At 46.0% G+C, this 21,036-nt stretch overlaps 1 protein-coding gene across 1 annotated transcript in view; it reads left to right on the forward strand.

Annotated features, from left to right (window-relative positions):
• Positions 1-19,369, forward strand: part of LOC119375438 (uncharacterized) — a 114,984-nt gene extending 95,615 nt beyond the window's left edge. The window contains exons 10-13 of the mRNA XM_049412612.1: positions 1,617-1,620; positions 4,397-4,479; positions 8,393-8,462; positions 18,964-19,369. Coding sequence (XP_049268569.1) covers positions 1,617-1,620; positions 4,397-4,479; positions 8,393-8,462; positions 18,964-19,268 — 462 coding nt within the window. The 3' untranslated portion in view covers positions 19,269-19,369. The remainder of the gene's footprint in view (positions 1-1,616; positions 1,621-4,396; positions 4,480-8,392; positions 8,463-18,963) is intronic.
• The last annotated feature ends 1,667 nt before the right edge of the window (positions 19,370-21,036 follow it).

Genomic DNA, 21,036 nt, shown 5'->3' on the forward strand with positions numbered 1-21,036 from the left:
GGGGCCGGAGCAGGCGCCTCTTGTTCCTCTAAATGAACCGCGTCACGCCAGTCGTGACAACGCACGCCGCGGTGTTTTCGGTTGTCGGAAGAAGGCGGCGGCCCCGCGGAGAGGAGCGCTGTCAGCCGCGGACGGTGGAAAAACCGCTGCCAGCGTCGGGGGGAATCCTCCCGCGTGTGTGTCAAGCCGCGTCGGCCGTCGCGCATCTCCCGGGATGTTTTGTTGTCTCGGCAGGAGGACACGGCTCGCGTTTCTTTGCTGTTTTCGGGCGGCGAGGCTCGCGCAGAAGCCGTGTTTGAACATGCAGATCAAATAAGCTATGTAAATGGCCCAAGCGTGACTCCGGGCCTGAGCTGGGCGGCCCGCTCCAGACCCCGCGCTGTTCCCAGGCTTGCCTCGGCTCTGGGTCAGCCTCTCGTCGGCCACCGCTGACGGAGAGCGCGGCACCCTGCCCTGGCGTTTGACCGTGGCGGTCGCGCTTTTGTAAGCTCGCGCGACGGAAACCCCTGGCGCGGTTATGAGCACGCTACTGAGACCTGTATAACTAGCCGCTGCAGTGCTGTCGGGTTTATCACCAGTGACAGCTTGTACTTCGTACAGACGGTCGTTGACCCTATGTATATAGATTACGGCAATCGAGGAATACGCTCTCAGTGCTTGCGCTTATTTTTCGTATGTTTAGCATCTTGCAAGTAGTCACGATAATTTAGAGGTAGATGTTTCGGGGGGGGGGGGGGGGTTCAACCCCCCCCCCCCCGAAAATTTTCAGTTTTGCTTGCGTATATACACACGCACACATACAAACGCACGCACGAACATACATATTGAATACCCCCCCCCCCCCCCCCAACCACGCGAAAAAAATTTCTGGCTACGCCCCTGATATGGAACATAAGTGGTTTCAGCGTATGAAAGCGCCGGCTGTCGTTTACTCGTCGAGTATGTAATACTCGCCGATACAACCTTGAAACAGGCAGCAGAACATGCGCTGCACGAAGCATTTTGCACGGCACACTACACGCTCCCGCGCTTGTTTTGTCCATTTGTCATCACCTTTGCCGGGTGCAATCACAGCTCTGCGGCGTGTGCCGCTTGTTCACATTTGCTCGTTTAGAAAAGAGTGGTTACCTCTTGTTATGTGTCTGTGCAAGGACGACGCTCACTTGTCTTTTGTCCTCCCCTCCTCCTCTTTTTTCCCCCCTCTCACCTCTGCGTGCGTCGGTGACGGCTGCCCTGGGCATCCTTCACACCAACCTGGCGCGCTCACTTCACGCTCGTCACGTCGATTTTCCTCCCGCGGCCATCTGCTGCGGACTGGCGCGCCCTTTCGTCGGATTAGCATGTAAGTGCTCTTTTGTGACGCCCGTTGGCTGTGGACAGTCGCTGACGGGCCCGCCTAGCATTCGTCTCGCGATGAGCGTTTGCTGGCGACCGTCTTTGGTTGCTTTCCACGTGCAATTTTTGGTTCCCTGTAGTAGGGAGCACTTGGGGCAGACACGAAACGACACCAGAGATTTGTGCAGTAAAGGTAATTAATGTGGAGAAGCCGAAATTTCCTTCTTCAATTTCTGATGCGCCCAAGCAACTCGTGATCTGAGATTCCTTTTCTCTGAAAGGAAAGTGAGCTGACATTGCTTGCTCGATTAATTATTTAATTTAAATTGCACTTTAATTAAAAATCTACAATTACCTACACTCGGCTCTGAGTTATTGCTGAGGCGGACATCGTGTTTCATCTGTATCATCTCTTGGGGAAAGCTTAATTGTATAATGTGGCCTGACTTGGAAAACTTTTACGTCGCACCCTCCTTTTTTTCAAATGCATGTGAAATACAGTAATTTTCTCATTTGACCAGCGCAACGAAGTTTGTTCTCTAACCTGGACAAATAGTTTCGAACAGATCCTAATCTGAACATAGTAATCATAACCTTGCAAAACTGACTTGTTCATTTAGCCTGTCGGTCTGTATCTGAATATTCTATGTTAAAGGGGCCCTAGAACACTTTTTCAACATGGTCAGAAAACGCTGCCGATCGGTAGTCGAGGCTTCTCAGAACACGTGAGCCAAACATTGTAGTGCAGCACGCGGCCTGGAATTCACAATTAATTCTCAATTCAGCTAGAAATCGTTCCCTCTTCTCTAGACAAATGATGCCATCTACCCAAATGACCGCGCCATATAACCAAATTCACGGCCATTGGCTGATTTGAGCATCGTGAGCTGCATAGTTACCGCGACCGCCGCGGGAGGTCGCCACGTGCCCGCTCGCGCGATCGCGATCACACTGAAAGCCGCGCATTCGAAGAAAAAAAGAAAAAGTGCTCAACATCATGACGTGCACGTGACGTAACTTTTTTCCCCCGTGCCATCCCTCCCTGTTAGCTTCCAGCACACTCAGGACGAGAGAAGAGAAAAGGCAGTTAAGGCTGTTACAGCGGGCGACAAATTTCTGTGACTTTACTCGCACTTGACGGATTCCAAAAATTTGCAGTGGCTTAGCTCGGCTATGCCAGGATATACGTAACGTTAGCAAAGGTTCGGCTGATTAGTCTTAGCTTTCCTTATTGTCTATGATTATTAGCCTTCTTCTGTTCATTCTTCGTACGCTGAACCGCTGATTGCCAGGCAACTACTTCGGGATCTGATGAGATAAGCTTCTCGGCTCTTCTGCGCCGTTGAGCAGCATTTGCGCTCTCCTTCTCCATGGCGTTACCCACCTGCAAACGCCAGTCAGAGGCGCTATCAGGCGGTTACAGCGCAGTGTCAGACGGCGACTGCACAGCGAAGGCGAATAGCTGCGCGCGCGCCGGCGCCAGTGTGTCTGCCATGGCTACGACGTCACTCTCGAATGCGCAGACCGACAGCGGCGATTCGCGCGCGGCGGTGGTGGAGTCTGCGCGCGCGCCGGCGCCAGTGTGTCTGCCGCGGCTACGACGCCACTCCTCCCGAACGCGCAGACCAGCAGCGGCGAGTCGCGCGCGGCGGTGGCGGAGAGCGCGTGAGATGCCGGCTCCGGTGAGCCAGCTGTGTGACATCACTGATCCTCGCGCATGCGCAGCACGGCTCATGAGGATCCACGCGAAATCGGCTCCGGCTAGGCCAGTGTAGCTAACACTACAAAAATTTTTGTGGTGGTTGATTCGTGAGGCAATAAACTGCTTTAATAAAGCCATTCTATGGTTACCTGGAAAAGTGTTGCAGGGCCCCTTTAAAGAGCCCCATTGCAGATGTTGGTTACACACTGGAAGTTGTTTCGCAACTTTCTAGGGAGCATTTTACCCAAAGGACATTTGAAGTTAATTCGTTATTGGAGGATTAGAACTGAGACACTCTCCCCCTTTGCCTCGGCTAGTGTCCGTAAGCGCCACACCTTCCCTGCATTCGCCTATGTGCTCGAGTCGAGGAAGCGTGCATGTTCACGTGACAAGGCCCACCTTCTTGTTTCTTCTTTCTATTTCGCTTTGCGGTACATCTCTAGCTGTGGCATTGCGTGCTCCGCATTAGACCATGGTCAGTGACATTCCAAATATTGCCTGTTACGGAGGGCATGCGTACGTGTGACTTGCACTCACTATTGAAGCGCGGCTCCCCCTAGGGGAAGGCCATGTGACCCCCTATTTGAAACCATGCAAGCACGATCACCATCCAGTGATCTAAGCTCTGAAATGACAACAGTGGTATGTCTACAATTCGATAAACTTTGGCTTGTACTCTGCAAATGCCATCACCATGCACTGTCCAAATCTTACATCAAACAAAATGCTACTAATTTTTATTTTATAGCTGCTGAAGTTTCCTTGAGCCAAAAAAAAAAAAAAGCAGCCACTTGCACATTCAGTGGTAACCATTTGCTATAATTTGTGCAGCTTGTACTAGTGAACAGATTTATTCCAAGCAAATTTTTTAAACGGTACATTGTTGTGAAAGATTAACATTAATTTTATGTGTGACAAATATGTTGGCTCATAAACCTTCGGCACACGAATGCAATATATGGGTGAATGGGTTACTTTAAAGACAGTAAGATGCATTTGTTCGCGGGTTGTATGTTGTTAACTTCTTTATGTGTGACACCCTTCTAAGAACAAGAATTTACAGCTCTAACTAAATAATGCATTTTTTGTACCCCTGTGGCAGGAGTATAAACATGTTTTTTTAGCCTATTTATAAGTTGATGCAGTCATTGCATGTTATGGTCTACTTTCTTGGTGCTTCTCTGCTCTTTTAAAGAAGTCTCTCGTGCTATATGCAACAAAGTGAGCTATGACAAAGGGCGTTCAGGATTTTGTTTACCTTCATTGTATATATTTCAATTTATAATGACTATTTGCAGGCAGAGTATTCATAATGTCATTCTCTTATTATTTGTTGTGGTCATGCACAAAACTTATAAGTCATGATTTGTTTTATGTACTTACATTTCTCAATTCTTGTTTCTTTTGCCTCCCTGTCCCATGTGTGGCAACTTCACCAGGGGGTAAGTTGATGCAGCTTTCACTCCATGGGCTCTTAAGACATTTTAGTTGTAAAGTTGGCTTTGCATGTGGCTTGACAACATTGACAAGTTGCATTGTTAGACCATGCGTGGTGCTTGGTGAAAGAAGACACTTTTTAGTAACTTGGTGCTGGTGGTCGTTACTTTTGTACCATCTTAATATGCTACTGTAACCAGCATGAAAATTAACCTACATGGATGACCTAGGGTATATCTTCCCGTAATCATGTGGGCTGTACTGTTTAAACCTGTGGCTGCGCGGCACAGTTAGTCCAGTTCATTGTATTCTGCAGTATCAGTGCACAGAAATGCATGAGCCTCATAATCATGTCATGGTTTTTGCATGCAAAATCCCACAACTTTTATACCATGTTTGGCTCTTTTTGCTTACCACAGAAAAAGAAAGAAAGAAATAAGTTCTGTCTCCCAATTGTTTTAAGCATCATTTAACATATATGGGGCCTTAACCCCGCTTTAGCCAAAAACTTTTGTTATTGATTTTTCTAAGGGTTTATGAATAGAGTATTCTCCTACAAAGTTTCTGTGTAAGTGCTGTTGAAAGATGTTGGAGGCTGGTACAGTGCTGTGCCAATAAATGCCAGTCCAGTGCCTTCAGAAATAAAATATGAAAGGAACACAGCAAAATACAGGCTAGAAAATTGCCTACATAGAGCCAGTGTGAGGAAGCATCACTGTTTCTTCTGGTCAGATAATGTTACTGTACTATGCGCATAAGTCCTTGTGGGTCACTTTTTTAAAATTTTTTTTTGGTGCCACGTTTTTGGGGGAAAAGATTAAAGCAACAAAAAGAAAGCTTTCCTGTGTGCTGTTTTATGCATAACTTACTGTGGAATGTACAGGCAAAGAAGCATAGTTTTTTTTTAACATATATATTAAAATTCGCACAACTTATTTTTATGTTTGAAATAAGTTTCGCGATCTAAGGTCTAAGGGCCTGTGTTTTTAAACATTCTAAAAAAAAAAAAAAACCATTTTTAGACATTCTGCTTCACTTTCTGCTTTTATCATGTGTCACACTGAGGCTGGTATACCAGCAATGATGGCAGTTTAGCAGCCTCAGAGCCATGTTCAGACCAATGACAAAAAAGCCATAGGAATGTTAAAAATGAAGTGCATCATTTGAGAATATAGTCTTAAAAAGGCTTTAGGGCAGTTCACCAGTTTTTCAACAAGATGCAAAATTTTTTTTTCTCCTAGCCTATTATATTTTTTAATGCCTTGGGAACTAAACCTTTGGATATATTTGAAAATACAGTTCTCTATCCAGCAAAACCCGCCGTGGTAATCTAGTGGTCATGATGCTCGACTGTTGACCCGAAGGTCGCGGGATCGAATCCTGGCTGCGGTGGCCGCGTTCTCATTGGAGGCGTGAATGCTAGAGGCACGTGTACTTGCATTTAGGTGCACGTTAAAGAACCCCAGGGGGTCGAAATTTCCGGAGCCCTTCATTACGGCATCCCTCATAATTATATAATGGTTTGGGACGTAAAACCCCAACAATTATTATACTGTATCGGTCTTCGAAGCGAGGCTGGGGAGGCTTTGTCTGCTGTTCCTTACAACGACATTCCGTGTCATTCCCTCTTCTCATTCTGAGAAGGGAATTTGTGGAGCGGCATGGGCGGTTAAACACGGTCGCCCCTACGCGGATTGTTCGGTGAGCAGCCCGACGAGTTACAAGTGTGCAGCGACAACAATTCAACGAAGAGGATTACTTGCACCGTTTCAACAACAATCATGAGCCTACCGCACATGCGGAAAGAGGCAGCTCACAAACGTACAGACGCAAAAAGAAGGAAGAGGGGCAAGCGTTTCATATGGACATCCGACCGGCGCAGGCAAAAAAAAAAAAAAAAAAGCCAGAGCAACCAGAGGCGAAATGGCAACCGGCGCCTCTGTCGTACTTTGTAGTTGTAGTGATATTTTTTGTTGCGACGGCGGCTATTTGGAGTTCACTGAAAAAGCACAGAAAAGAAAAACGAAACACAATAGTAATCTCAAGTTTGATGCAACGCCGTTATTACTTCTAACGTTACATTTATCCAATCATAGGCCAGCGCTCATCTTCGTCATTTCCGCCCGCAATAGTTCTGGCAAGCGCCACTACGCGCTGATGCGGTCAGCAGCGATGTAGGGACTTCGACGCGTGATTAAAATACTAAATAATTTGATATCGGTGCTTAGACTTATCCTAAAATTATTCCCAGCCATCAGTCTACGCAACCCGCAAGTAAAAAATGGGGGGGTTGAATAGTGTTGGAGGGCCCCTTTAACAGTCGGTAGCCCTTTTACATGCCAAATGGCACTAGGGGCGGTGGTGGTTTGTTCCTGTAAATGCTCCCTCGAGAACAAGGAAATGCTGCCGCAGGAACACGGTAGTTGCTTTCATTATTTAATGGCTTATGCAACAGATGGCACTGGTCACCTCCTTGGAACTTTCCTGCTCTGCCTGCTTGCTCAGTCACTGCACTCGTTCTCCCCATCTTTGCATGTCGACACCGTATCTCATGGGACAGTCTACCTCACCTGTAAATCTCCCAAAAAACATCCCCAACACCTCCGCGATAAGACAATGATAACACAAGACCGTGGTTCTGTAATTTTATGGTCTTGATCCATTGCGTCAAAGCGCTTCTTTTGTTACTTTCGCTGCAGTACTCCGGTGTCATGCAATAAAGCATACTAAAATTTGGAAGGGGCTACTGCTGTCACGGGTCACAACGCACCTGGTTCATTAATTAAATACGCGCATACGGGCCGTATATTTACGAGTGCTGTTATGATTGCCGACATCTAAAAACTTGACAGACAATCATTCAGGGTTCTTCCTGACGTTGCTGCGGCCCTGAAAAACAATAAATGAAAATGTACGCCAGGTTTCTTTTGTCGCATGCTAATTTTCCATGCTTTCTGGTGATACGAATTTCGGATGATACGAATATTTTTGGTGGTCCCGTGAGATTCGTATCACCGAGGTTTCACTGTAGTTATGCGAGATCGGATACAAAACAGTTAGCTGCCATCGTCACTTCGTATAACACTATAATTTGTTGCTATTGCATTCATTGCTTCGCCCTTGTGGTGAAACTGTGACTTTTTTTAAAATTCATTTTATAGAGTGTCAATAGGTTTAGAATGAAGGTAACTTTTATTATCTTATCTCTAGTCTTCAGTTGTTCATCGCAGCTACGTTGTTTTATTAATATGAATATTCTTCATTTGTCTGAGGTCTAGTCAACTGTAGTGATGAAGAGCATTGCTTATATATCCAAGTTATTGCTCTGTCAGCTGTGATGTTTTAGTGATGGGATCATATGTACATGCATATTATTAATTCGTGGTAAGTCTGGTGGGCTCATCAGTATTGAATGTTTAGTAAAAACCACTGGAATATTTTTGTGTTAACCAGAAATAAAAAATTTCAATTAACGATCATGTTTCACTCGAGAAGTCTGCTCCAAAACTAACTTGCATCGCTTCGAAACACACTTTTTGAGGCTCCGAAGCTGCTCCAAACCTGCGCTGAAGCTGCTCCGAAACTCCCATTTTACCGCTACAAAGCTGCTCCAAAACAGCATTATTCCTGCTCCCTGAGCTGCTCCAAACGGCTGAAGCCCACTTCCACCCTGCTAAATTTTTCAAAAACTCCGCACATGGGTGTTCTTGCTTCGCACCCCACTGGAATGTGGCTGCTGATGTCACAAACCAAACCTGTGAACTGCACTTAGCATCAGAACTTTAGCTACTAAGCTAAAAGCACAATGGGACTTGCCAGAAGCTTAAGCGTAATTATCTTCTGTTGTCACCAAAACTAACAAATGGTTTGACTGCCTTATGCATTTTCTCCATCTACCTTTTTTTCTGTTGTCTCCAGGGCTACACACCACTGCACCTTGCCTACATGTTCAACCAGTACCACATAGCAGAGTTGCTGCGTGCTTACGGTAAGGTATTAGGCAACTTCTGTGTTTAGACTTTTGTGCATTATTTTGAAGTAATTTTCAAGATAGCACTACGGGTTGCCAGTAATGAAATGTCATTATAGCAGTCCTTGTGATTGCCTTGGTTGTTTGTATGTTTCACAGATCCAATACTGAGGATGGAAAACACCGAGTAACCAATATGTACAAGTTGCCTTTGGCTTTAGGTTCAACTTGCCTAAGAGGATCACACATCAAAGCAGAAGCCTGACTACTTGCCTGTACTTTTTGTAGTAATGAATCATGTCACACCTAAAGCAATGTACTGTTGGAGTACTTGTTGGGATAGATCATGAAACATGGCTACTAAATATGGGTCACAGATTAGACTGTGCACAGGCAAATAATGGATGGGCGCTTCCATTTCCACGCTCTTTCGTTTTCCTCTCCCGTTTCCTTTTTGTCTTTACTTTCACCCCTCATTTGACAGCATCACATTGTGCTTCATAAAAATATACAAGTCTTCCATAGCACACGTCACATGTTCATACCAAAGATTCATTGAAATGAAGGTGCATCGGTGCTTCAAAGGAACATTGTTCAAGGGAGATGTATCAGTGCTACACGGTCTCCACTGAAGCTTTTAACAAAAACTGCAACATAGCATTGTCACTTCTGTCACCTCGAGGTGTGAAAACAAGATAGAGGCCCGAATGCTTCTCAGAGCACATTCATGCTTTTTTCTTTCCTTCAAAACTTTTTTTTAGTACATTGAAACATTAAATGAAGCATTGTTGTTGCCTGTGCATTGCTGCTGCTGCCAGGCTATGTGGCGATATTGGCACATAGCTGATCAAGATTGTGGCTGTCAGCGATTAGGTGTGCTGCACCCTAATCCTACACTGCCCCAACGTTGTTAATGAGATAATATAATTGTTGGGGTTAACGTCCCAAATCAACGATATGATTATGAGGGACACCGTAGTAGAGGGCTCCGGAAATTTTGACCACCTGGGGTTCAAGCATTTTCCCTCTAACGAAAATGCGGCCACTGTGGCATCCCGTGACCTTCGGGTCAGCAGTCAAGCACCATAACCACTATACCAGGGTGGCGGGTTCATTAATGGGAGGCAGTCACGGAGCAGATTCCAAGGGCTGGCGCATTGGTCCCCCGAAACACACGACAAGAGCACGGACAATTTAAGGATACAGTAAAACCTCGTTAATTTAAAGTCGCTGGGACTGTGAAAAATCTTCGAATTAAGTGGGTTTCGAATTAACGAAACATGCAAAAAGCAGGGTGCAAGGAACTTTGAATTACGGAAAGTAATCAGAGGTGGTCGTTTACTGTGCCTGCTAGTTTGTGGCTTCAAGGGTTATGTTTTCCAGCAATACCCGGTCCCACGTTTGCCGCAAACCCGCGGAAATGGGGGGCCTCGCTGCGGCCTGCGAAAAAAAAAAACTGTCTCGTGGTCAGCTGAAATGCGCGCCTGCGGAAAAGACGTGCTTCACTGCAGCACAGTGGGGACATGTGGGCAGTATGTCACCTGCTCCTTGCAGGTTCAGCGCGACATGATGCGACCAAATGCCCACTTCTTTCTGGTAAAATCAAGAATTTTATAATGGCCAGTGTGACGGAATTCGCTATGTGTTCTGGCTGGAAAACATGAACATTTAAGCTTTCGAACTGAGTTTCTGAAGTAGGTGTTGCAGGCACCTCTGCCAGCAGTGCAAGTGTGCAAATTGTCGGAGCACCCGCCGAATGTTTATCGCTGACGTTGCGATAAGCATTCTACATACTGCTCGCGTGTCACTGCGGTGTTGCAGTGAAGCACGTCTTCTTTTCAGCAGGCGCACATTTCAGCAAACCACGAGACCACTTTTTGTTTTTTTTCCAGTGGCAGCAGTGAGGTTGGGGTGCTTCACCTGTCACTCATTAGTATCGCTACCTTGCATTGCCTTGTGGCTCCTAAGGGCCGTCGTTTCCACGGATACGCAGTGAAATCGGGATTGGGAATTGGCATGTGGCACACAAAGTTTTCGAATTAACCGGGCTCGTGCTGACTGCTGCTTCAAATTATGCACTCAAATTTACATTGAAAAATACGGGACCACATAAATCCTTCGAATTAAGCGAGATTTCAAAATAACCAAGTTCGAATTAACGAGGTTTCAATGTAGTTCCTTCTAGCACACCAGCAAGTGCCAGTTGTGGTCCAAAGACAGAGTCAGAGCCAAGAGTTTTTATTTTTTAACACAAGAACAGTATATTTTCAGTTAAGGCACTACAAACATCTCACATACATGCACACTTGGCTGGTTGAATCAAAATACAACTCGAGAGGGGTTTAATGACAATGGGGAACAATTAATTGAATTGGGCTCAAATATACAGGGCGCTCAGGAATATTCACAGTGATTCCATTCCTGCGCCAACTGCGCCAAAGTGCGCCAAATTGTATTTACTGCGCCATCCTGATAATATCGACGAAATTTGCGCCAAACTGCGCCAAAGTCTCGGGTTTGGGGGCGTCTATCACCGGAAATCGCACCGCCGGCGCGTCGGAACATGTGCAGCTCGATCTTGGGGCTGCCAATAAAGTCGCAATCATGGACCAAGAATTATTCCGCTGAATAAATAGCGCTCGCGCGTGCGTTCCGAGTAAGCCACGATGTCATGCACGGTGCCGACGCAGCTTCTGTTCTGCAAGTCGGCTCGACAGCAAAACGCGCTCTCCGCAGAGGCTCGTGACGTCTAGGCCTATACCGGTAGCGAGAAAGTGCGACGGCGATTCATCGGCGGACGTCGTCTGTTCCAGAAACGCTGCTGATAGCTCGTTTCAAGCGTCGCACGGCACGTAAGGAAAGCAATGTTCAGTAATAACTACATGAGTGCCGCTAAAATGTCTGTCACTTCTGTTTCCGGACATCGCGGAATGAAATCTGGGATCGCTCGCAGTAGATATATGGGACAATATCGAATTTTCTTTGCTTCGCGTTTATGGAAGAGCACGCGAACGGTGGAAACGCGTTGACACTTTTCCTCAGATATACTTTATCCATGGATCTTCATCCAGAACAGCTTTTTCGTAATTCCTTCCGCCAGCACGTCCGAGTTTGTAATCACTCTGCGGTAAATACCCCTTAAAAGGCCCTGCCCTTTCGAGCTCACGTGCTAGGGTTCCTATTCGAATTTTTTGCTTGCTTTTTTTAAAAATGTCGTCTCATTAGTAAAATCATATCTCCTGGTCGGAGCAGCCGCAAATGCGCAGCTGTCAGTAGCGGGCCCGTCGCTGACGGCCCACAGTGAAGCGGCTACGCCATGTCCGCCCCTCGCTTTCGGGTGTCAATAGCAAACGGTTAAAAAAAAACTCAGTTTCGCTTAAGAGCGAAGTAATGAATGCGATACCAAAAAATTGTATTGTGAAACGAAGTAAGACTAGCAGCTAACTCTTTTGGATCCGATCTCGCGTAACTCAACAAAACGCTGGTTTAAGGGAATATGGCCCCTCCAGGAACCGAAGCGTTTTCTTGCTCCGAGTTCTCTAAACGCGAAGTAAGCGTTGAGAGCACAGCAAGTTTACGAGTCGTCTCCTGATGCCTTGAGATAGCGCGCGCGCAAGCGACTGCGCCCTTCGAGAGATGCTGTCCCCCCCCCCCCCCCTTCCGCTCCCCTGGCGTCCCTTCATGCTCCTTACGAAAGACGGGCGGGGCGTTTCCTCTCTGTTTGATGAGCAATCGACGGCAGGCCCGCACGCGGGAAGATGTTATCTCATGCGCTGTCCGTGCGGCGGAGACAGACGGCCGGCTAGTTTAATCTCCGCTTCAGCCGCGTTCGTCGCCAGCGCTCGCGAGCTTTTACCCGCGGCTAGAATGCGCGTGGTGATGTTATTAATTTGGACTTTATACGGAAAATTACGGCAACGGCGACGGCGAAAATCCGCCGAGAGTGTCCATATAATTGCTATTGCAAGGGTCAATGTACGGGGCAGGTTTCGCGCTCCCCCCCCCCTCATAGGTGATTAGGGGGGAGGGGGCCTCTCCCCCTGCCCCCCCCCCCCCCCTGGTGCGCACGCCTATGCTCCTGAGATGATTTTTTCCATGAGATTTGCAATGAATCGAAATATTTCTAGCTTTCATAAGAGCCCCATATTAATACTCAGGTGCTTGAATGTTAATGCAATATGCTTCTGTATTGCACTCCAGGATGTAAAATTCGCTGCTCCAAAGTGCTCCCAGATGCAAAATTATCTGCTCCAAAGTGCTCCTAGATGAAAATTTTGCTGCTCCAAAGTGCTCCAAAACGGAAATTTTGCTGCTCCAAAAATTGCTCCAAATCAGAAGTCCTCGGTAGCATCACTGTATTCAAGAACACTTATAGTCCTTTCATATTCACAGTTTGTCTCTTGTCCAGTCCAATAGTCCCCAGCTTCTGGAAACTCACACGCACGTGAGCTGTCCATGACTATAGCACAGACCAGTGGTGCCCCTTTGGCAGCCGGTGATTACATATCTCTTGTCGGCATCAATGTCTGGTAGACTTCTCTCACTGACCGCACGGTGTCATTTCTCAGCACTTCTTCCTAGACCTACTGACTGACGGCGCTTCATCATAGCACAACACTTCTCGGGCTGGCCGAACAGCACCATCGTTACACAAACTTCTTCCTTCACTGACCTACCAAACCACCCCTCTCATCCAGTCTCTGCGTGCTTATATTGGGTTGCACCCAGGTTTGAGAGTCAACATGATTGATCTGCTCACAGCACAGTGGAGGCTTGGGAAAAAGCGATAAAGTTTCCGGATGTACGTCTAGCGGTGGCGAACGCATAGTCTTTGGCCCGTTGATTTCTAGATCTCTCCAGATCGTGCGTGAGAGCCATATGTCTCGGCGGGTGCCTTCTCCAGAGGTGGGTGAGGGCACGCCTTGGAGAGACGGCCATTGTATTGTTGCAGCACGGGCTTTGTTGCTGTCGTGATTTGACACGGCTTTTGAAGGCAGTTTAAGTGCTCGTTTATGACATACTCTGTTCACACACTTACATAATGGTGTAAATTTTTCTCTTGATTAAAAGCTGATTATTTTGACCTTAGAATCTAGTTTTTTTAGTCGTAGCAAGAGCCTTAGGCTTCAGTGGACAAATGCGGACTCCCTCAACTGAAAGCTCCCTTAAAGGGACATTAAAGATAAATATTAAGTCGACGTTGATTGTTGAAAAATAACTGTCCAGAAACCTCGTAGTGCTACTTTTGTGCGAACGAAGTGCTTATTTGAAATAAAATCACGTTTTAATGGTCCTCATCGCGTTAGCGCACTTCAAATCACCCGCCTGAAAGCGGTGTATCTCGCGTCACTGCTGCTGTGCCCAACGTTGCCCGCCTTTACTGCGCAGCGGCGTGCACTGGCGGCGTGCGCCATACGGGCATCCGGCAATATCACATGCATGCGGCATTTTGTCGAACTTTCTGCCAGAGCGACTTTCACGAGCGCGCAAAACACACGCAGCAGAACACGATACCGAAACTACCATTGAGACACGACTGCGTGAGCGAAGCAGGGTGCCGGGCGAAGCGCAGTTCTGTGAAAACGAAACCTTTGAACCACGCACGCCGCTCCCCGTGGCAATGCCAAAGAGGCTCTTTTTTCCATGAATCAAAGAGAAACGAACAAGCAGCATTTTATTACGTCTCTTGATGCATGGAATGTTCTTTTTTTATTGCAGCTAGTTTGATTACAAGTGATTAATTGTAGTCAACTCTCTCACGTCATCGCGATCATTTCCAAGATGTGCCGCTCGTGGCGCTCATCGTGTGATACATTTAGCTCAGTTTCTCGGTAAGTAGGGCACTGCTGTTGGTAATATTGCTGTTTTATACGTTGTCATACATTGAGCCTTCACTCTGACATAAATTGTTATTTGCCTTTAGTGTCCCTTTAAGGGCCAGTAAACACACTGACTTTCTTTTACACCTCCCAAACAAGCTCGCCAATTCATGCAGACAGCTGCGACAATCACATTTTATGAATATCACAGCACCGCATGCGCAGGTGCTCCATTTCGAAAAACAATTCCCGAACCCCTCTCCTGTGCCTGTCCAATCCTGTGATGTAATATTGCCCATGGGCTACATTACGTTGCACCAACTTCATCGATTGGTCCTCTGCACTACGATACGGTGGCTTGGCCCTGCGGTGATAAGGTTTGAATCGTGCATTTACCCTGCTTCTTCACCGCTCCGCTAGGGGGATCCTAGTGCCGCTTGCACCGCTCTGACCACAAGCGTGGGAGAAGCCTTGCTCAGTCGTTGGCTATGTGCCGATGACGTAATCGCTGACGTTGTGTTACGTTGCCGATGTCGGTGTAGTCATGCCAGCGTGCTACGCCTCCCCCTCCTGGCAGCCAAGAAGGATGGCAAAGTCGAGCGAGAAACCGAAACCAGCTGAAGCGGGTTGTTCAATAACCCTTAACTTCCTTATTACAGCACTTATCGAAAAATTCTTGCGGCAGCACGTTCACATTGTACAAGTACGCAGTTATGGCTTCATCACACATTTTGGACCGCGGTACGTTGTGCTGCCTGGTGGACAAGCCGTGGAACTATGCAAAGCAGTTGTTAGGATTGCTGTATGTAGTCTACTGTTCTTTAGGCGGACCATAACTCGTGCTTGAAATTAGTCTACTGTCAGCCGCAAAAGTTTGTGGGATCTGCAGTGTGTGGCAGAGTGACGGAAAATGGCATTGCTGCACCACCTACCGTACATGGCATGGTGTTGAGGCTATCGGACAGGGCCCCCGTGATTAGTTCTGGCAACAGTGCGTTGGAGGAGCTAATTGCGAAGACCACGGTCGATAGCTTCAACACCATGCCATGTACGGTAGGTGGTGCAGCAGTGCAGTTTTCCATCACTCTGCCACGCGCTGCAGATCCCGCAAACTTTTGCGGCCGACAGTACATTATCAGGAATCCCAGCTTCTGTGATGGGAAAGCTGCTGAATCCATGCTAGAAATGAGGGAAACTGCTTCAGTGCTGCTCCAAAATGTGGCCTTCAAGAGCTGGTGAAATGGCAAAAACTCTCCCATGCAACCTCAGGAGCTACAAGCTAGAGAACTTGTAGCCCACAACATGTAGTTGTTGCCATTACTCTCTGTGAAGAGAGCTGTCGTATCTCCTGTCTTTCTCAGTGCTCCTTGATATTGTTGTGTTACATTGTAATAGCAGCACACAGAAACCTCTACCTAGCGGTACACCACAATGTCAGGCTGGTCCGATCACTGGCTGTACGACCTCATCGTCTTCATTGCGATCTTGTCCTAGTCTTCTTTACACAACGCCACATACAAGCCTGCCAGTATCAATACTGTGTAATACTATCTAATGTTATGCTCGTGGCATTATAAGCAAGTCCTGTGTGCACTTGCACATAATTTAGTATGAAGATCATTCAGAGGGGTTCTTAGGTGGGCTAGTTCATGAACATTGTGGCAGAACAGCGCAGAAAACGGGACGAAGTGCACACGGGGCATAGTGCTGGAGTTTGAGAGATGAAAGGCGCAGAAGTGCCCGATGTAGAAGAAATGCAATGCACAGGGGTTCTTAGGTGGGCTAGTTGGTTCATGAACATTGTGGCAGAACAGCACAGAAAACGGGACGAAGAGCACACAGGACGCAGCGCTGGAGCTTCAGAGATGAAAGGTGTGACATAGCTGTGTCCTGTGTCCTCTTTGTCCCATTTTCTGCACTGTTCTGCCACAATGATCATTCAGTGTTGTCATGCATAATTGTCTACACTTGGACAATTCAATGTTTTCGCTGCGCCCCGCATTTGTAGAGCCACTATTGGCTCCGAAAGGATCTTATAGGGACACTAAAGAGAAACGGTGAATCGGTTTAGATCGATAAATTGTGCTCTGAGAACTCTGTCGTTAATTTCGCCATCAGAGGTTTATTAATAGAGGAGAAAAAGTTCAAAGTTTCATTTTTAAATTTCGCGCCGAAATCTCCCCGCGTGACTTCACGAATTTCAATGTGTATTTATCATACTTTGGCGCCATTGGCTTAAAAAATTACCCCCAACATGGTCTATGGCTCCCTCAGAGGACAGTGTACTTCAGTTTTACCAATTGGGAACTACGTAGTCCCTAGCAGGTGCTGTCAAAACGTGACGTCGCAGCGAAGGGTGCGGAAACTTCAAGGTGGCATCGCCACTCAAATTTTGTTTTTGCGTGTTTTCTCGCTTACTAAGCGTCTTCTTGCAGCAAGCGTGGTGTTTTTTTGGTAAAAAGCGCGTGGTGTTTTTGGTGGTGTTTTTGGTAAAGAGTACTTTACTAATATGAGAAAAATCGTTTTGCTCTTTAGTGTCCCTTTAAGCTACAGTAACTCTAAGCACTTGTACCACTGGTGTGGCCTTCGTGGAAGCAGAACAACCAGTATCGTGGCAGATTTTCATGGCTGCCGAGTTTTTTGCTTCGTGGCATTTTACATCCAGTATGTGCAAAAATTGAGCATCATCGTGCAGCAGTCACAATTATGCATAGGTCGGCAAACTCACTCATGAGTCGACTCACTCAGACTCAGATCGGCCCACGAGTCTGAGTCTGAGCGAGTCCGTGTGAGTAATATTTTGGTGAGATTGAGTCCGAGTGAGTCCGGTTATGGAAATGTTTAGCGAGTATGAGTCCGAGTGAGTGTGGTTAAAAAAATATTGGCGAGTCTGAATCCGAGTGAGCTCCACCTTTTAAATCCAACCTATGGTCCTATCTACACATCTTAAGCATTACTGTCAGCTTTATAACGGCTTACGTTTGTACTCAAGTATATTCACGCATATTTCAACATATTCACGTTCATGCACCACCTCAATATTTATTGGTCAGAGGCGTGAATTTCGAGGGGTGCCATGACCCCCCCCCCCCTGTAAACTCTTTCACGGAAAGTTCTTGGTAAAAATATCTCGTGTCAGTCGGGTATTTCATAAAAAAATGTCCTTACTGGATTACTGATAATTCGTATTTGAAGGTATAAGATCGAGAGGTGCATCGTAGAGCACCAATTATGTGAGATACTGGCATTAAAGAGCATTGACACAAAGATCGGAAAAAGCTAGTTTTACGCTCACGGAGTCATCATTCGACTCACTCAGGCTCACTCAGACACAAGTCAAGCTGTGAGTCGGAGTCTGAGTGAGTCCGGCTGAGTAATATGTTGGTGAGTTTGAGTCCAAGTGAGTCCGGTTGAGAAAAAGTTTAGTGAGTCGTAGTTTGAGCGAGTCCACTTAAGAGAAATTTTGTTGAGTCTGAGTCTGAGTGAGCCCTCAAAGCAGAATATATTTTTGAGTGAGTCTGAGTGAGCTGCCACTTTTTTGCCGACCTGTGCCATTATGTATTGGCTAAACAGAAGTCTTGTGAGGGTTTTATCTTAGAGCACTTGCATGACTTTATGGTGAGGATCTCCGGAATGTCAGTCAGCTATTCAGATTCGAAAATTGTTTCAGGAGCCAGCTGTCTACTCACCCAAAGCATTTGTTTGTCGTAAAAACGTCAACTTTAGTCATTTTCTTCAGCATGTTGAGGATAGCTTCTTTCTATTCTGTGATATTCCAAAACAAGTGGCAATGCTCTAGTTCTCACTGATGGAGATCACTTGCAAGATACTAGCCTTGTTGGCGAGGTGACATCCTTTTTTCCTGAAGATTGCTTGCAAGTGAAGGACTTACATTTCATGCTAACACAGCTGCCTGGTGGCATACCAGTTGCCGCTCTGCCATGGGACACATGATTCGAAAGGCGTATGCGCAAAAAACCACTTCCACGAAATTTAACCATTGTACCACTGGCGCCTGCAATAGTTTCAATTTATTCACTTAGGCAATTGAACCAACCACGATTCATTTAAATATTAAATATTTTTAAATAATTATTTGCAGTTTATTGAAATTGCTGAAAAATATGTTTTTAAAACACATGGTGTTGCAAGAACATAAAATCATAAAAAGTTTACTTCATTGTATTGAGGTTTAGCTGTATTCATTTCTGACAGCAGAGTATCCAGCAGAGATACCAGCGGGCTGAAGGCCAAACTCCTATTCTTCTCAGCATGGCAATTTTTCAAACCAGTTTGTTTCGTCTTTTTTGTGGTGGTGTTTTGATGTCTAACGCTCTTCAAGCAGCATTCTGGTGCATTCTTGTTGTGATTTTAGCATGGCTCTAATGTCAAACCAGCATTTCTTAATGCCAGTCAGTGTTTAAATGTTCAATATACAAATAGAAGCACTAAACAGCCTTTATCCTGTATTTGGCTTTGTTATTTGCATGCTTTGCTTTTTTTTTTTTTTTTTCAGGCATTGGTTTTTGGGCCTTTTCATACTATACCCACGCTTCTGGTGACAATAACATGATGCACGCTCTTGCGTCTGATATTTGTCGTGATACTGCTGATACTTCCTATCTTTTCAGCTTGTAATGGCCAGACAAACCATCTTAAAACAAGGTTTACCTTGCTGCTTTTCATATTGAAAAATGCAGGTGCTGATGCGAACGTCCGGGACAATAGTGGCCGCAAACCGGGCCAATACCAAAGGGGTGGAGTGCCACAGCCTGTCAGAACTACGGTGGTGTCTGGCTCCAAGACCGCCCCACAACGTAAGCACCTACCTATGCCGCCTGAGCTTGCAGTGTCCAATGATCTGGGCCTTCAGGCCTTAGCAACCCCAGCGAAAGGCATCTCGCGTAGCCAGTCATTCCTGAGCCAAACCTTCCGTCGAGCTACGAGGCCACACGTCGGACTCAGAGCGTCTGCTAGACCCCGAATCAAGTCCATCTTCCAGTAGTCAGCGCCTCGCAACCAGTGACCTGTAGCAGCTGTGTGTGCTCTGTGCCTCTATGATGGTACTCTATTGATAGAGTACTCTTTCTTTTGAACTGGTGACTTTTTGCTTTATTACTATTTTTTTTAATCTGTGTTGAAAACTGTCAATGACATTTTCGAAGCGATCAACATTGATAGCCTCGACCTGTATTGTGTCAAGCTGGACATTCCATTCACAAAAAAAAAGTGTCTGTCATCTGTCTCCACGCACTCTAAGGCTGCTCAAGTTGGCTGATTATGCCACTGTATGAAAATGCTTATTGTGTTGAGGCAATGCTGGCTTTTGAGCTGTGGTATCATCTGCGTGATATCAAAATATATGTATGTAGTATGGGCAGTAGGTAATACTCGGATGGCAGTAACTCTTGAACAAATTTTTGGGCATAAGCGATTGTCTTAAGCTGCACCTCTTTCCCACCTGTCTGCAAGTCATTTTGATCTTTGACCGCTAGATTAAGCAAAGTGTTTATTTGCAAATCGGAGGCCTAAAAATCGCATGAGTGCCTTGTTGATTTAAATACCTATTTTTTAATCAGTAAGGTGATACATTGGCAATATTTCAAAGCTTACCTAGGCAAAATCCAGTAGAAATTAACATCATTAAATGCAGCACAAAACACAGGGACACAGAAAAGGAGCACATTACACAGCGCTAGAAATTAACATTATTTTAGAGCTTATAATTATAATCACAGTGCAGCAGTTAACAGTAGCCAGCACATCTTCAATCAGAACTGGATTGATACTCAGCCAGCCAAAGTCACAAATGTCATTTGCTTGAGGCTGTGGTTACTTCATTGCTGCATGAGATGTAATCAAGTAGGCTGAATATATTGTATGAAAATGTCAACAATATTTTTTTATGTAATGTTTACAAACAAATTGACATTATTGACAACACATAAGTAGTTCACATGGGTTCAGGCTTGATAATGAAACTTGGCGTTCAATGTGGTCTGTCTTCCATAAAGCAGTCATTCTGTAATGAACACCTGGAAATTTGTCCTCAGCAGCAACCAAAACCATTTGACTCCATTTCAGTAGTAAGTTTAAGCAGCTGAAAGTCATGAAAAGGTGTAGGAAAGCATGTTTTTCCTTCCCTCAACAAACCATGCTGTCATTGTGTTTACTGTTCTACTCTCCAGGTTTTTAGCCTTTAGGAACGAGTAATTTGTGTTGGTATTTTAATTATGATTTTTGCTTTTGGTGACAGTCTAGCCTTGATACTAAGTGTTGCACTAAAGGTACACTGTCGTCCTTTATGAAAGGGAACACGCGAGCGCGTGGCGTGCGCTCTGCGGCGGCTGCCTACAGCGCCATCAACCGACAGCTAAAGAAAGCATGTCCGCTTTTGGCGTCATCTATTGGCAAAAAAGTGACAAGTCATTGCCAGTGGACAAGCGCTGCTAGATTACGCTCCCGATTTTGTTTCGCAATGGGCGATGCCGCCAAAAGCGGACATGCTTTCTTTAGCTGTCGGTTGATGGTGCTGTAGGCAGCCACCGCAGAGCGCAGGCCACGCGCTCGCGTGTTCCCTTTCATAAAGTACGACGGTGTACATTATCATTCCATTGTTCACGACCTGTGTTCTACATCAAGCTTCTTGCTGTTAGCATTCAGTGCCACTTGCATTAAAACTTTGGGCCACTTCTTGCCTCGGGGTTAGCAAAAAGGAGGCACAGAGAAAGACTAAAGCAGTCTGGCTGCAAAGCACCAACTCAGATTGATGT

The sequence above is a fragment of the Rhipicephalus sanguineus genome, chromosome 1 (assembly GCF_013339695.2).
Source record: "Rhipicephalus sanguineus isolate Rsan-2018 chromosome 1, BIME_Rsan_1.4, whole genome shotgun sequence".
NCBI classification, from domain to species: domain Eukaryota; kingdom Metazoa; phylum Arthropoda; class Arachnida; order Ixodida; family Ixodidae; genus Rhipicephalus; species Rhipicephalus sanguineus.